Source organism: Triticum aestivum, chromosome 4D (assembly GCF_018294505.1).
Source record: "Triticum aestivum cultivar Chinese Spring chromosome 4D, IWGSC CS RefSeq v2.1, whole genome shotgun sequence".
Classification (NCBI taxonomy): Eukaryota; Viridiplantae; Streptophyta; class Magnoliopsida; order Poales; family Poaceae; genus Triticum; species Triticum aestivum.
In genome coordinates, this window is record NC_057805.1 from 122,027,704 (window position 1) to 122,043,164 (window position 15,461).

At 45.4% G+C, this 15,461-nt stretch overlaps 2 protein-coding genes across 3 annotated transcripts; both read left to right on the forward strand.

Moving 5' to 3' along the window:
• Positions 1 to 1,242: 1,242 nt before the first annotated feature.
• Positions 1,243 to 4,972, forward strand: LOC123096736 (ribulose bisphosphate carboxylase/oxygenase activase B, chloroplastic). The gene is made up of 2 exons (XM_044518497.1): positions 1,243 to 1,649; positions 3,523 to 4,972. The coding sequence occupies exons 1-2, from the start codon at positions 1,614 to 1,616 to the stop codon at positions 4,783 to 4,785; spliced, it is 1,299 nt and encodes a 432-aa protein (XP_044374432.1). The 5' UTR covers positions 1,243 to 1,613; the 3' UTR covers positions 4,786 to 4,972.
• A 1,040-nt stretch (positions 4,973 to 6,012) lies between these two features.
• LOC732707 (ribulose bisphosphate carboxylase/oxygenase activase A, chloroplastic) lies at positions 6,013 to 8,433 on the forward strand. Of its 2 annotated transcripts, none has more exons than XM_044518499.1 (6): positions 6,013 to 6,288; positions 6,404 to 6,805; positions 6,903 to 6,988; positions 7,090 to 7,562; positions 7,651 to 7,982; positions 8,171 to 8,433. In XM_044518499.1, the coding sequence occupies exons 1-5, from the start codon at positions 6,253 to 6,255 to the stop codon at positions 7,935 to 7,937; spliced, it is 1,284 nt and encodes a 427-aa protein (XP_044374434.1). In that variant the 5' UTR covers positions 6,013 to 6,252; the 3' UTR covers positions 7,938 to 7,982; positions 8,171 to 8,433. The 2 variants fall into 2 exon arrangements, with proteins under 2 accessions (XP_044374434.1, XP_044374433.1); XM_044518498.1 differs by having other exon boundaries at positions 7,651 to 7,932.
• Positions 8,434 to 15,461: the final 7,028 nt, after the last annotated feature.

The following is a 15,461-nucleotide window of genomic DNA, read 5'->3' on the forward strand; positions in this document are numbered from 1 at the left end:
CGACCCACGTCCGAGTCTGTGACAGCCCACGATCCGACGTCTCAAATCATGGCCCAGCTGTCAGAAACTCTCCGTTAGTGACTGGCAAAAATAAGCGCGTAGGTGTGAGCTCGGCTCGGCTCATTCCCGCAACCTGCGGCACGTCGCGACGAGGTGTGGCGGGCAGCGGAGGAGTGTGCGAGGGGCTCTTCTATTCTCAAGCTCCAATAGCATGTGGAAAACAATCCCTTATAAAGAGGTCCAACTCCTTCTCCACTAGCGGGGTGGGACTAAACTTCCCACTACACCTAGTGCCAATAATCCACATGGGCCCTTAGAGATTTTTCAGAAATTGCTATATGGGCCTAAAGCCCATCCCAAATTTCAGCATATTTCTCTACAAATTTTATCAAACTTAAAAAGTTTGACGAAAAAAAATATACCTTATATTTTGAAACGTAGTGAGTAATTTTTTAAAGGAACCCAACAACACCAACGGCGCAGTAAAGCGCGCCCAATCCTTCTAGTTTATTTTATGCGGCGCTCTTAAGATAGCACCATTGTACATACCCTTAAGTTCTACGCTCAAAAAATAGAATGTGATTCGGTTTTATCTATAAAATTAATTTCACAGGTGTCCAAATAAATAAGCAAGGAATGAAAAATAACCGGAGAGGCTTTTTAGACTAGATGGAAAATTTAGATTTTGTGGTGATGTACAACCTAGTAGATACAAAACAAAAAAGCTAGTTCATGAAGTTTCCTGACAGTAACTCGGGCCCTACTGGAGGAATGGGATTAGTACTTTGTGGTGCTGCAAAGCCAGTCTAGACGTTTCATGCAAAATGCAAAAAGAAATTAGAGCGAACAAGGTGTGATTTTTATGGTGAAGGATGAAGGCATCAGTGTTTCTACGGCGACGCACGCTGATAGGAACATTGTGTCGTAACTAATAATGCATTCATACCCGCATAAAGAAAACTAATAATGCATGCATGCTCCGGGCCCGTAACACGAGGAACCGAAGGCAGGCAGCTTAGATATCTTTTAGGCCGTCGGATGCGCCGATCGGGAGGCTGACAAGCAGCCACGTCGACGCTTTTGTGTAGAGACGGATGGACTGAGCGCGGGTAGCCAGGAAGCCAATCCTCAGCGTGTGGCTCCTGGGCGATGCCCAACCCCATCCTCACAATTAACATCTCATCATCCTCTCCACTTGGCTCGCCTCAGTACTTATCGCAGCCGATCGCGCTAAGCAAAACCAGTTAGAGCCTAACAACCACATCTTTCTTCACTGCGTGATTACGCGGGGACGCTCTAGAATAGTCTCGCACGCTGTAGGTCACTCCGGTCGCGTTGGACGTTTGCTCCATGGCCGTCTGTGCGTGCACCTATATAAGCCGCCATAGCCAAGCTGCACCGATCGGCATCGCATCTGTACTTGCTAGCCGGCGCACCCTCTCTTTTATCCACATCAGCTCGGTCGATCTGTGACCATCTCAGTCGAGCTGCATCTGCAGGTGTACTAGTAGTACACCTAAGCTGAGCTTGCGTATACCACTGCACGTATACGCACATCAAATTAATCTGAAACTAATTAAGTTATCAGGTGCGGGGAGAGAACAATCGACACGATGGCTTCTGCTTTCTCATCCACCGTTGGAGCTCCGGTACGTATGACTATGACCTACACTCATGGTAGCTAATCCTTAATCCAGTGGACAGAACGTATGTACATCTACTCGCTAAGTTACTAACAACACACTCGGTATTAACAATACTCATCGCCTCCTCTAAATATGGCTGACTTGCTACATATTTTCAGGTTTGAATTGTTTTATTTTGTACAATTTCAATATAATTTGTGATCTTGCTTTGAGATTTGGACGCGACAAGCAGGGCCTCCTCTATGTGTTGACTCGGACAAGGTCATCTTTTCCTCACACATGCCTTCCGGGGCTTATGAAGACTAGGGTGGATGGCCGGCCGCCGTGGGGCGGAGGCTATCAAATGAGGTCATTTGTGCTCGGTTTGCGCATGACCATACATAAATGTTGAGTTAGCACGACAAAGATAATGTAGGCAACACTAGCGACTGATCCATGATGGTGTGGATGGAAAAGAATAGGAGGTGGTCTCGAGATTTTCTTAAGGAGCAACTAGTGTGTACTTTATTGAATCACGACGCAAACTATAAATAGTGCGGGGTGAGGGTGGTGGCGGGGAGGGTTGAGAAATGTGGGAAGTTGGTGGTTACACTCTTTAGAGGCTACAGGAGGTGGGGAACAAAGGTAGGAGCTAAAAAAGTCTCGAGTGAAGGCACATGGTTGTCTAGCCCGTTTGTGAGAATTTGAGTGACATATAGATTCTCAATCAGTTTGTCTCCCGCCTTCAAGAAGGGACTAAGTGAGGAGAAAACTAGATCTAGATCTAATAATCTTTAAAAAAAAAGTGAATGGTCGACATGAAGGAGGAAGGGAGAGGGAAGAAAGATTGAACTTAGATACAATTATTTAAAAAAACTGACTAATGAAATATATTTCTCATTATTCTCCATCAGCAAGAACTTTTGGTTGAACTGGTTAAGCCGTTCTGTAATCCAATATGTTATTCAACCCATGAGGCATCAATTTCAAGGCCCGGTATGCAGAGGCGGACCTAGAAACTATTTTGACTCGGGGCAAAACATAAGAGTCGTGGTACATTTTGTCTAAATTCATTGAGTTTTAGCATTTCCCCTAGAAGTTAAACAAATCATATTGAAATTTCATATTTTAAGTGCGGTCCTGGCCCCCACTCCCCTCAACACGGGTCCACCCCTCCTGGTATGAGTTGGAGCGTCGAAATATATATTCGACCTTCCGCCTCTCTTCACGGGCTCAAGCTTTTGAATGAACTAATTAATTGTATATGACATGCAATTGAATAGTGACTGAAGACTACAAATGCCTAATTCAACAATTGATACACTGTAGAAAACTTACGACCTCTTTGTAAAAAGTCTTCGTTTATTGGGAAAGAATCAATATATTTTTAATGTCGAATCGGGATTCACTAAGACAAAATTCGTGGGATTCCTAAATCGTTGGAATAGGAGAAACACGGGAATGGACTGGCATACCATCTTCAAAACTTTTGACTTAGTATAGTTGTTTGATTGTGCAAGAAAACCATAAAATTCCTCACATTAGGTTGGAGTGGATGAAAATTTTCCTACAAAAACTAGTACTCCCTTCGTCCCAAAATAAGTAACTCAACTTTGTACTAACTTTGCTAAAGTTATTATAAAGTTGAGTCACTTATTTGAAACGAAAGAAGTACAGATGAATCATAAGAAGAAGAAAAATCATGTGAATTGAAATCCTACAAATCAAACAACTCACATAGAAAAAAAATCCTAAGGATTAGAATGCTCCAAATTTTTTTTGGGAATCCTCTGAATCAGAGAGGCATATTCAACCCAAGCGTGCATCGTCTGCTATTGAACCAAGTGAACCAACGTACATGAATCTGGTTGGGGCTGACCGTGTCATACTTGTGCAGGCGTCGACCCCGACCACCTTCCTCGGGAAGAAGGTGAAGAAGCAGGCCGGTACGTTGAACTACTACCATGGTGGCAACAAGATCAACAGTAGGGTGGTCAGGGCCATGGCGGCCAAAAAGGAACTTGACGAGGGCAAGCAGACCGATGCCGATCGGTGGAAGGGTCTCGCTTACGACATCTCCGACGACCAGCAGGACATCACCAGGGGGAAAGGTATCGTGGACTCCCTGTTCCAGGCCCCCATGGGCGACGGCACCCACGAGGCCATCCTGAGCTCCTACGAGTACATCAGCCAGGGCCTGCGGAAGTACGACTTCGACAACACCATGGACGGGCTCTACATCGCCCCGGCATTCATGGACAAGCTCATCGTCCACCTCGCCAAGAACTTCATGACGCTCCCCAACATCAAGGTCCCTCTCATCCTGGGCATCTGGGGAGGCAAGGGACAGGGCAAGTCGTTCCAGTGCGAGCTGGTGTTCGCCAAGATGGGCATCAACCCCATCATGATGAGCGCCGGAGAGCTGGAGAGCGGCAACGCCGGCGAGCCGGCCAAGCTGATCCGGCAGAGGTACCGCGAGGCGGCGGACATTATCAAGAAGGGCAAGATGTGCTGCCTCTTCATCAACGACCTGGACGCCGGCGCGGGGCGGATGGGCGGGACGACGCAGTACACGGTGAACAACCAGATGGTGAACGCCACCTTGATGAACATCGCGGACGCGCCCACCAACGTGCAGCTCCCGGGGATGTACAACAAGGAGGAGAACCCACGCGTGCCCATCATCGTCACCGGCAACGACTTCTCGACGCTGTACGCGCCCCTCATCCGCGACGGCCGCATGGAGAAGTTCTACTGGGCGCCCACCCGCGAGGACCGCATCGGGGTGTGCAAGGGCATCTTCCGCACCGACAACGTCCCGGACGAGGCTGTGGTGAGGCTGGTGGACACCTTCCCGGGGCAATCCATCGACTTCTTCGGCGCGCTGCGGGCGCGGGTGTACGACGACGAGGTGCGCAAGTGGGTCGGCGAGATCGGCGTCGAGAACATCTCCAAGCGCCTCGTCAACTCCAGGGAGGGGCCGCCGACGTTCGACCAGCCCAAGATGACCATCGAGAAGCTCATGGAGTACGGCCACATGCTGGTCCAGGAGCAGGAGAACGTGAAGCGTGTGCAGCTCGCCGACAAGTACCTCAGCGAGGCGGCGCTCGGCCAAGCCAACGACGACGCCATGGCGACCGGCGCCTTCTACGGCAAGTAGAATGAAGGCCAGCCCGTCCTAGTTAAGATGCATGCATGCACTATATATATTTTGGAATATTTTGGACTCAAACTTTTTGATTCATCGCCGCACAGGTAACCCAATTGTAACTTGTACGTCTCTTGTTGAAAGAAAATCGAATTATACTCCCTATGTTTCTAAATATAACTCTTTTTAGAGAATCCAATATGGACTACGTACAGAGTAAAATGGGTGAATCTACACATTAAACTACGTCTATATACATCCGTATATAGTCCATATTACAATCTCTAAAAAACTTATATTTATGAGCGGATGAAGTATATGTTATTGCATATATATATACCTGAATCGTCATTTTCGGCTTAATCATTTCTCTAATAATGGATGCAAGCTAGGGGTCCCAACAACCTACCTCTTGATATTAGCATTTGTCGGAAGATTAGCAGATATCTGGAAATCCTCTGAAAATTATTGATTAGGTACTGTAAATGTGGGGGTCATGACTAGTGACATGTTTATTTTCCTCTTGACGGATTTGGAAACTGATTAACAAGACAACATCACTAGAGGGCGTATTGGACAAAGATTGTGCAAGGCAAACACGGCTAGCATTCATCAAAAGGATCAATGGTCTGTAGTAGACCAAGACAATGAGTATTCCAGGAAACTTGAGCCAAGCAGCACCAATAACATTTACATGAAAACATTACAGACGTGACATATACACACAGCCATCATTTTATCCTCAAAATGAAAAACTGCATGACTAGCTTTTTCTCTTAATACGCTTCTTTTTTTTTTTACCGAAGTGGCAATATTATTGGATTACACAAAAGTACAAACCCATGTGCTTGATGTCAACCAGGACTTGATTTGTGTGGTGCCAAATGACATCCCTAGCTTGATGGTTATCAACAAACCAGTATATGTATGGCAGCAACAAATTTGTGGTATTTGAACTAGAATACAATTTTGGGTGCCTCATCCAACAAGCAACGAGAGAGCCTTTTTTGTGGTTATGCAACGACATAGCTTGGCTAATAAACAAGATAGTATATACGGGCGATCCGGTGAAAGGAAAAACGAAAGGCACGGAAGAAAATGGAGATGATTTGAGCATGAATGGTTAGATTCTGTGGCCGTGGAAGGCCATGGAATTGATGGCCAGCAGACGTACCTGCAGCTGCAGCAGCAGCGTTTGGTCTTGACGGTCCAAGTCATCCAACCGGCCGGCCAAGACGCTTAGAACCCAATCTCCAGCGTGTGGCCTGTGGGGGATCGGGAAGCTGATCCACAAGCAGGGGTGTGTGTATGCCGCCTCCTCCTCTAAGCTCCCCACCGCAGCAATATGCCAATCCACGTGTATTTAAGGCATCTCATAGCTCGGCCTCTATACTTTGAGCAGCAGCAGTCATTCATCACTGATCACCAGCACAGCCGCGCATCCACCGCTGCTAGCAAGGTCGAGCAAGCAGCACAGAGATGGCTGCTGCCTTCTCCTCCACCGTCGGTGCCCCGGTGCGTATGACACACTGATTGATCGATCGATTGATTGATTGCGTCTCTTGCTTAGTGATGATACCATATCAATGTCTTCAACGGCGTCTCATGTGTGTATGTGTAATGTATACAGGCTTCTACGCCGACCAACTTCCTCGGGAAGAAGCTCAAGAAGCAGGTGACCTCGGCCGTGAACTACCATGGCAAGAGCTCCAAGGCCAACAGGTTCACGGTCATGGCAGCGGAAAACATCGACGAGAAGAGGAACACCGACAAGTGGAAGGGTCTTGCGTACGATATCTCCGACGACCAGCAGGACATCACCAGAGGGAAGGGCATCGTGGACTCCCTCTTCCAGGCGCCCACTGGCGACGGCACCCACGAGGCCGTCCTCAGCTCATACGAGTACGTCAGCCAGGGACTCAAGAAGTACGACTTCGACAACACCATGGGAGGCTTCTACATCGCTCCTGCTTTCATGGACAAGCTTGTTGTCCATCTCTCCAAGAACTTCATGACCCTGCCCAACATCAAGGTACGTACGACATGCATCATCACCTACTATTTAATTTAACTGATTAGCAGCAAGAAAATCATTCCGATTCTGAAACTGACCTTGAATCGAAATTCAGATCCCACTCATCTTGGGTATCTGGGGAGGCAAGGGTCAAGGAAAATCCTTCCAGTGTGAGCTTGTCTTCGCCAAGATGGGCATCAAGTAGGAATTTACATTCATCTATTATACATACTGCCACACGGTTATAGATGCCTGAAGCCAAAGTGCTAATAATAGATAATGACGTGTGCTTTTCACCACAGCCCAATCATGATGAGTGCCGGAGAGCTGGAGAGTGGCAACGCCGGAGAGCCAGCCAAGCTCATCAGGCAGCGGTACCGTGAGGCTGCAGACATGATCAAGAAGGGTAAGATGTGCTGCCTCTTCATCAACGATCTTGACGCCGGTGCGGGTAGGATGGGCGGGACCACACAGTACACCGTCAACAACCAGATGGTGAACGCCACCCTCATGAACATCGCCGATGCCCCCACCAATGTGCAGCTCCCAGGCATGTACAACAAGGAGGAGAACCCACGTGTGCCCATCGTCGTCACTGGTAACGATTTCTCGACGTTGTACGCCCCTCTGATCCGTGATGGTCGTATGGAGAAGTTCTACTGGGCTCCCACCCGCGACGACCGTATCGGTGTCTGCAAGGGTATCTTCCAGACCGACAATGTCAGCGACGAGTCCGTCGTCAAGATCGTCGACACCTTCCCAGGACAATCCATCGGTATGTTCCTCACAACTGCACTGCAGAGATAATATTCATCAGGGCAATCAAGTTATATAGTATTGACAAAGGATCGTCGATCCTACAGACTTTTTCGGTGCTCTGCGTGCTCGGGTGTACGACGACGAGGTGCGCAAGTGGGTGACCTCTACCGGTATCGAGAACATTGGCAAGAAGCTGGTGAACTCGCGGGACGGACCAGTGACCTTTGAGCAGCCAAAGATGACAGTGGAGAAGCTGCTAGAGTACGGGCACATGCTCGTCCAGGAGCAGGACAATGTCAAGCGTGTGCAGCTTGCTGACACCTACATGAGCCAGGCAGCTCTGGGTGATGCTAACCAGGATGCGATGAAGACTGGTACCTTCTACGGTTAGAACATTCTCCATACACACCCACCATCTCTTGCTGCATAGGAGGAGGTGAACTACGCACAATCCTTTTATACTTTCAGCACCTACTTTACATACTTACTTACTTCTCACTTGCTTACTTCTGAAACAAAAGAGTGAATCATAAACAAACAGTGGAGGCCTATTCTTCTTACCTGTTCTTCTGGCATATCAAGCTCATCTTTCTCATCAGATCGTCCAAAACAATTAAATTGCAGGTAAAGGGGCACAGCAAGGTACTTTGCCTGTACCGGCAGGATGCACCGACCAGACTGCCAAGAACTTCGACCCAACGGCGAGGAGTGACGACGGCAGCTGCCTTTACACCTTTTAAGCATGCCAATTTAATATCTGATGTTTTATCCTTTGTACCTAAGTACCGCATCGCATCCAAGCGATTGCTGGGCATGTTTTGTTAATATATAAAGATATTGAGTATACCTATTTGGTAAAGACAAATAGGACTACTTATCATTTGTCACTCTCAGTATTCATTCCTTCAGTGGAGACTGCTTCTGCTTTGTTGCAAACAGAACAAAAAAATATTAATTTGAGCTTCAGCTTATTAATTATTATTGCACAAACGCATGGAAACTAAGAGTCACTTGTGTTCATGTGATGCATACAGCGTGTAATTTTAGCGCTGCTGTTCCGGAAGGAGCACTTGTTTCACACAATTGCTCTGGAAGGTACATCCTTAATAACCAGCTCGATGATGCTGTGGTTCCCTAAGAGCAAGAAAAAAGTATGCCGTCAACGTTGTCCACTATCGATTAGTAGCGATAGAAATCAATTAGAAAAAAATGTCGCTCATGTTAATATACATACACCTCTGTATAAGAAAATGTAAACTGTAATTTTCAGTGGTATGCTCTCTTCCATTCAAATAACACCCAGCCAGTTAGTAAAAAAAATGTATTGGAAGATAAATAGCATGGAGATGGCCGCAGAGACTTGGACATGCTCATGATCAGAAAATCTGTCCAGGAAATAAGAAAATACTATGTCAGCTGAACTTGAAACAGCTGAGTATCTACAGGCGTTAACTATTAAACTCATCATATTGAATAACTCCACTTCAATCCCCATATATAAAATCCTCTAGGATCACTACCGTCCAAATTTGCATGCACAGCTCCACAATCTACAAGACAGGCTGGAACCATTAATTATGTTTCGAGTAACATTAGATGGTGTGAAATTTCTAGCGTTTGTATCAATTTGAAGAGCATAGCTAGGTGTTGTTATGTCTGATGCCTGTTCAAAAAATTCATGAATGATGGTATGTCTCGCTGATCTGTGACTCTGTCCTAGAACATGGTTGATCATCATCTTCTACTTGTGTTCCTGTTGCATATAACAACATTGTTGCTTGGTTAAGGGTGATTTCAGTCAAGTAGTAAGTGCAGAATCACAATGTTGGTGCCCAAAGAGTTCTGGGATACAGGAGCGAACTAGCACACATTTTTGGTGCTTAACTGTTGGAGTGTCGTACAAACTAACTTCAGTAATAGCTGCAACACGCTTGGGGATCATTTCAGAGCTAGTAACTGGCGAAATTTTCTGAATGACTAGGCTAAAATGTACTTTTTTGGCGTTATCCTGCTGATCCAACCAATTCCGGATCGATGGAGACAAGGAAAGAAAGGAAGGATACCAATCCACATGGAACCAGATTTTGTAGTAGTGTACCCTTGGTCGTATGCGACTACATCCACTCCTTCCCATTGAGGAACGCAAGAAAGATTGGTGGTGTACCTGAAAAGGCGACCAGCATGTCAGCGGCACTGCCTGTTACTTGTCAGGAATTTCGGCGAACACCTAGCAAGCGTACCGGCTCCGTGGTAAGATTCAGCCAAAGAGAAAATCGGAAGAACAGATCGCGCGCTAAAAACTACTTTGCCGCACGCCCTTCGCCTGGTTTTACGCGGCCGGCAACGCTGGCTCCAACAGCCGCGCTAAAATGCAGCACGCGCCGCTCCAGCAACGCGCAAAAAATGCCGCACGCGCGACTCGTCGGGGCATTGCATATATTGCATTTTGGACACAAAATGGATTTCAAACATTCGAAATGCAATGAACATGAGACATATAAATTTCACAGAAACAAGTTGACGAATAAAAGTTCATGCCCACAAGTTCAAAATCATGCCCACAAGTTCATCCAACCAAGTTCAAAATGCAAACCAAGTTCATGACACAAACGAAAGACACATCAAGCCTCGTCCTCGTCTTCGTCCTCATCTTCGAAAGACGATTCTTCCTCCTCCGAAGATGATTCTTCCTCCTCATCATCATCATTGTCGCACACCGCATCACGTGAAGCTCGGACGGTGTTGGCAAGATCTTCAACGGCATCTTCATGGGAAGGTGTGTGAGGCACACCGGAAGACATTCCGCCCATAGCGGCCGGAGGTGGACCCATGCCTCCCATGAGAGAAGCAAAACTCATGCCTCCCATGGCGGCCATAGCGCCGGGGGTGCTCCAAAGCCACCCATGGCTCCATGGTCTCCATGGTAGCTCCAAAGCCACCCATGGCACCTAAGCCGCCCACGGTACCTCCAAAGCCACCCATGCCTCCCATGGCGCCAAGGCCACCGCCACTCATGGCGCCAAGGCCACCGCCACCCATTGTGCGAATCATGGCTCTTTTTTGGATCAAGACTTCTTCACGGGCAAGATTGACATACTCCTTTTGCGCCTCATTGAGGATAGATGTGTCCAAAAAGAACAAGTGATTCTCCCATTCCAACATTCTAGTTCGCTCCTCATTGTTCACCTTTCTCTCCTCCAAAGCCACCTTCCTCTCGTCGCCTTCGAGGTGCCGGAGCCGTCCGCCGCCTTGTTCATCTTCGCGGATGTCTTGCCCTTCTTCGGCCGCACCGCATTGGGGAGCTTCGAGGGGGGAGGGGCGCACGGGGCGGCGCTGGCGCAACGCCATCATCCACGGCGGCATGAAGAGGTCGATGCTCGGAGGAGCTCCGGTGGTGGCGAGGCCAACGCTCCCCGCGCTAGGGTTTCCGGCGGCGGCGGCGGCGGTGGAGGGGTCGCGGCTGTAGGATGGGGTGAGCGGGGTGCCGGCGCGTGCGTCCATCGGGTCAAGTTCGCCGGCGCCGGTGCGCGTGGGGCGAAAGTGGCGGGGAGGAGAGAGTGCGGCGCGAGCGCTCGTGTGTGCTGCGCGCGGAAGCGAGCGCCCCAAATACACAGCGCGAGTTAGCGATTCGGACCGCGCGCCCAACTCCATATGCCGCGCGCGCGGTTATTGCGCGCCCGCTGGAGCCACTCTACAGGTTGCGTGTGCGCTAAAATGGCAAAATTTACGGCACGGCGTTTGTTTAGCGCGGCTGTTGGAGATGCTCTTAACAGTGTGAAGGCCTAATCTGCCAAATCACTGAGTACTCTTTGAAAAAGTTATTTCACGTGAGAGTTTTTCTTTTTTTTCATACATTTGTTTGTTCAAACCATTTTATCTATTACTAGGAAACATGCCGCTACGGGTTGGATGGGCAGTGGTTGTGGAGAGAAGGGTGCACGGTCGAGTGCATTTTTTCTCGAATTTAAAGCACGTTCTTCAAGAGTTCAGTTACTAATTCAAAGTATTTTTGAAGTAAGAGCACACATCATGTTTTTCATCCAATTTCAATACGATGTCTCAATTCACGGTTAGCTGTAATTAGCTCTATTCTAGCTTTTTTTTGTTCCGGTTGCATATTTATGTATTTCTGCCTTTCCCATACACACTTTTGATCTTCTGTGTTGACTTCATGTTTGCATATTTCTTCCTCCCTTGTGTGTATTTTTTTTTGCAATTGGGGTGGATATTTAATTCTCTTTTTAGTTGACAGGCTTCACAACGCTTTTTCAGTTTTTCTTAAATTTTTTCATTGGTCATTCGTGCATACGCTCTCTATCTCTTTTCCTTCTTTATTTCTTAGTATCCATGACTTGAGATTGCCATCAGAATTGCTTGCCTGCATGTATACTTTACGAATCTGTTGTTGATTAAAAACTGATATATATTTTGCGTTATAAATAGAGCATACGTAGTTACTTATAAATAAATTTAATTACACTGGACATAAGTATATGTGTTGTTTGCATGCTAGAGTATCATGTTTTTCTTTGAACTAATTTAGAAAGCGAAGAAATGATATTAAATTAAGAGCACTGATATATACATCATGTTTTCTATCCGACAAACTTCAGTACGAAGTTGTAGATCAGTTTGTCGATGCCTAGTGACAAAGCATACCACACCAGCAGATTAATTATTGCATTGCCATTAGATAATAAAAATATCGTAGTGGATGCAATTGTTCTTGTTTCTCCATATCATCAATGTTTGGGTCAAAAGGATGTTTAAGGTGGTTGCCATGTTCCTCGTATAACCTTCAACATAACCATCTTCAGAGACATCAATCATGGCATCTTGTTCCTAATTCGAAACAACAACTTTATTGAGAACAACTAAAGACTTTATGGCCATAATATGTAAATGCCTATGTTTTAGCGTTGATGATTTATTATACATACTATAAATCGGGATCAGCAGCTCCCGGAGATAATTTACTTATTTACTTCATGTGAAAGTAGTGGCTGAACCCCAACTCGGTGCACCCACGCAAAAAAATATAGAAAACATTTCAAAAAAATTATGATACTTTGTGGGAGAGATAATCAACAAATGTTATGCGCATTTGCAAAGTTTTGTGGTCAATAACATTCGAGGAGCTCTGAAAAAAAAGACAAAATTGCAAAATATGCTCAAATAGTGCACTTACATTTTGATTAATTTTTAGTGATTTTGTCTTTTTTGTACAAACCTCCTCGAATGTTATTTGACCACCAAACTTTGCAAGTGCCCATAACATTTGTTGATGACATTCCCATAAAGTTTTATAATTTTTTGAAATGTTTTGCTATGTCTTTTTGCATGGGTGCACTGAACTGGGGTGTAGAAAAACCACTTTTATGTCTCAGTGAAGACATTGCCTTCAACCTTTTCTGGCTTCTTCAGAAGGGTCGGAGAGATTTGTCGTACATCTCAAGAGATAGCTCGGTTGCTTGTGACACGTGAGTACACATGTTTGTATATGTGTCGCCGCCTACAAACTAATGTACTTACCAATGCAATATTTTCACCATTTCCCAAGTAAGACAACATAGCAGGAGAAATAAAAAACTCAATATCTGAAACCTAGCTACTCCCTCCGTCTAGGTGTGTAAGTCACCTTACAAAAACCAAATAATCCCAAAACACTTAGGCATGGTATATTAACTCCCTCCTCGTTTCTTGTTTCGTGACATATCAACCAATAAGGGATGTAGGTCGTGCATGCTTTTAATGACTTGAGACTAACAAACATGACATGCAGTGGTTAGTTATTGCATGCAATGCTACTAATTAGCAAAAAGACATCAATTTATCTCGTTTTTCCCTCCGCCTTGGTCATGGTGCACAACCTAAGATGACTTACACACCTAGACGGAGGGAGTACCAAAATCTACCTAGACCCAGTTGGTCTTGAGCTCCAAACTATATCAACAATATCTTGGATTTGAGAAAATAAAAGCATATTTCAAGTTATTAATGTTGACACTACTACACAAACATCCAAATAACAATCTCAGATTCAGCCTACCTTAATGATTATATGCAGCCATGTACATATGATTGGACTATGAATAGGTGGTACGTGGTATTGAACAAGAAGAACTTTTTGGCGGAATGCATAGACAAATCTTCCTAATTGTTTGTTTTCATGTTGACATAAAGTCGTAAGTTTATGCAGGTGTTCTTGATGTTGGTTAAGTCTATATGGAAATCAAAAGCGGCCTCCTCGGGGACCGCTGAGAGATCCATGTGCACGACCATGGTGAGACGGGACTCATCGGCGGCGCTACCGGCCGTCAAGATCGAAGTACCACTGTTGCATGAGCTGCTCCATATCCTCGATCCACTCAGCCACATGCACACATCTGCGACGCTCATGCTGCCCAGCTCCTTCGCCTCCTCCTTTGTGACTGTCACCACTGCCTCCACATCTTCTCCAGCTCGTCGTAGGCATCCTAGGTGGCAGCAGCCTTTGGGTTGGCACAGCCGGAACCATAGAAACTTAGTTTGGAAGAAGAAAGATCGGTGATGGATAGAGAGCCAAGGGTTCCCGGGGTGGGGAGATCACACACCGCGCAGGGGTGTCGATTGTGATCGTCGCCGATTGATTGCAACCATTGTTTCTTTTTTTGTGAAGACATTGGTGATCGTTTGGTTTGAGAAAAACCAGGTGGGGTCACCGAGGGAAAGGTGTAACGTGCGAGATGAGGACGACGTATATGAATTTTAGGTATGAGCAATCGAGGCTTGCCCTAGAAACAATCCTACCATTTTTTATACTTTCTTTATTCATTTTTATAAGACATTGTACACAATTCAGACATCACCTAAAACAGTTCAATGTCAACTGTATGAAACGTCTTATAAAAATGAGCGGAGGGAGTAATAGAAAAAAAAACTTCCTTTCTACGTAAATAGGAGAATCACGTTTGAGTCCATCTAAAAAAAGAATCACGTCAGCGAATCATTCTTTAGTTTTTTCTAAATCGCGTTTTAAAAATGTTCGTGCTTCAAAAATATTCAAAATTCAAAAACTTGTTCCTTTTACAAAAAGTCCAAATTCAAAAAATTGTTCCTTCTACAAAAATGATCGAGTATAAATTTTGTGTTCACAACTTTGCAAAGTATTCACGTATGTTTTAGGATCCGGTGCTGCTGCTAGTATTGTTTAATAAATAAAGATTGGAATCTGACACGTAGAGTTGTCTAGTTTATTGGCTAGCATGTTCCAGTTACCTGCGCTAGCTCCCCGGTACCGGTACGATTACTGATGGCACAATTTTCCTTTTTTTTATTCCTTTGAGAAGAGCGCACTTTGGGGCTGTGGTATAGCGTCCGGCAATGGGCCAGCCCATCTCGGCTTGGCATGGCGCGTCATACGAATTTTTGTTAGAGTTTTTGTACCGGGCGGGTAGACTAAATTTTGTACCACCTCGAGTAGCCACAATTTGAAATATTCAACAATACCTAAGCGAGACGAAACTAAGAATATCACCTTGGTTTATTAGTAAAAAATAAGGTGTATATATATATCGCGCTATTCGTCACCCTGGGTGAGGAATAGTTACTCTTCACCCCCTCTCTATTTTGATATCAATGCACCGTATTTTTACGTTTCGTAAATTTTGTCTTATTTCATACGTAAAAAGAGAACGTAAGAAAATATATACTTGCCATAAAAAATATTTTATGTTACGTAAAGTTACGAACGTAAAAACATACATGAAATGCGATATTTCTGGTCTTATAACCTATGTTTTTGTTTTCTTATACCAAATTTTACGTAGTGAATCAATATAAATGTAACTATTTGTATTCTAAATGTAATTTATTTATGAAGCGATCGTAAGACTACCTCGGACGAAGAATAACTTATTCTGCAACCTGGGTGATG

Coding starts and splice junctions, on each gene's coding strand:
- LOC123096736 (XM_044518497.1), top strand. CDS start 1,614: ATGGCTTCTGCTTTCTCATCCACCGTTGGAGCTCCG. Junction 1,650..3,522: donor CATCCACCGTTGGAGCTCCG/GTACGTATGACT, acceptor ATACTTGTGCAG/GCGTCGACCCCGACCACCTT.
- LOC732707 (XM_044518498.1), top strand. CDS start 6,253: ATGGCTGCTGCCTTCTCCTCCACCGTCGGTGCCCCG. Junction 6,806..6,902: donor TGACCCTGCCCAACATCAAG/GTACGTACGACA, acceptor ATCGAAATTCAG/ATCCCACTCATCTTGGGTAT. Junction 7,563..7,650: donor CTTCCCAGGACAATCCATCG/GTATGTTCCTCA, acceptor TCGATCCTACAG/ACTTTTTCGGTGCTCTGCGT.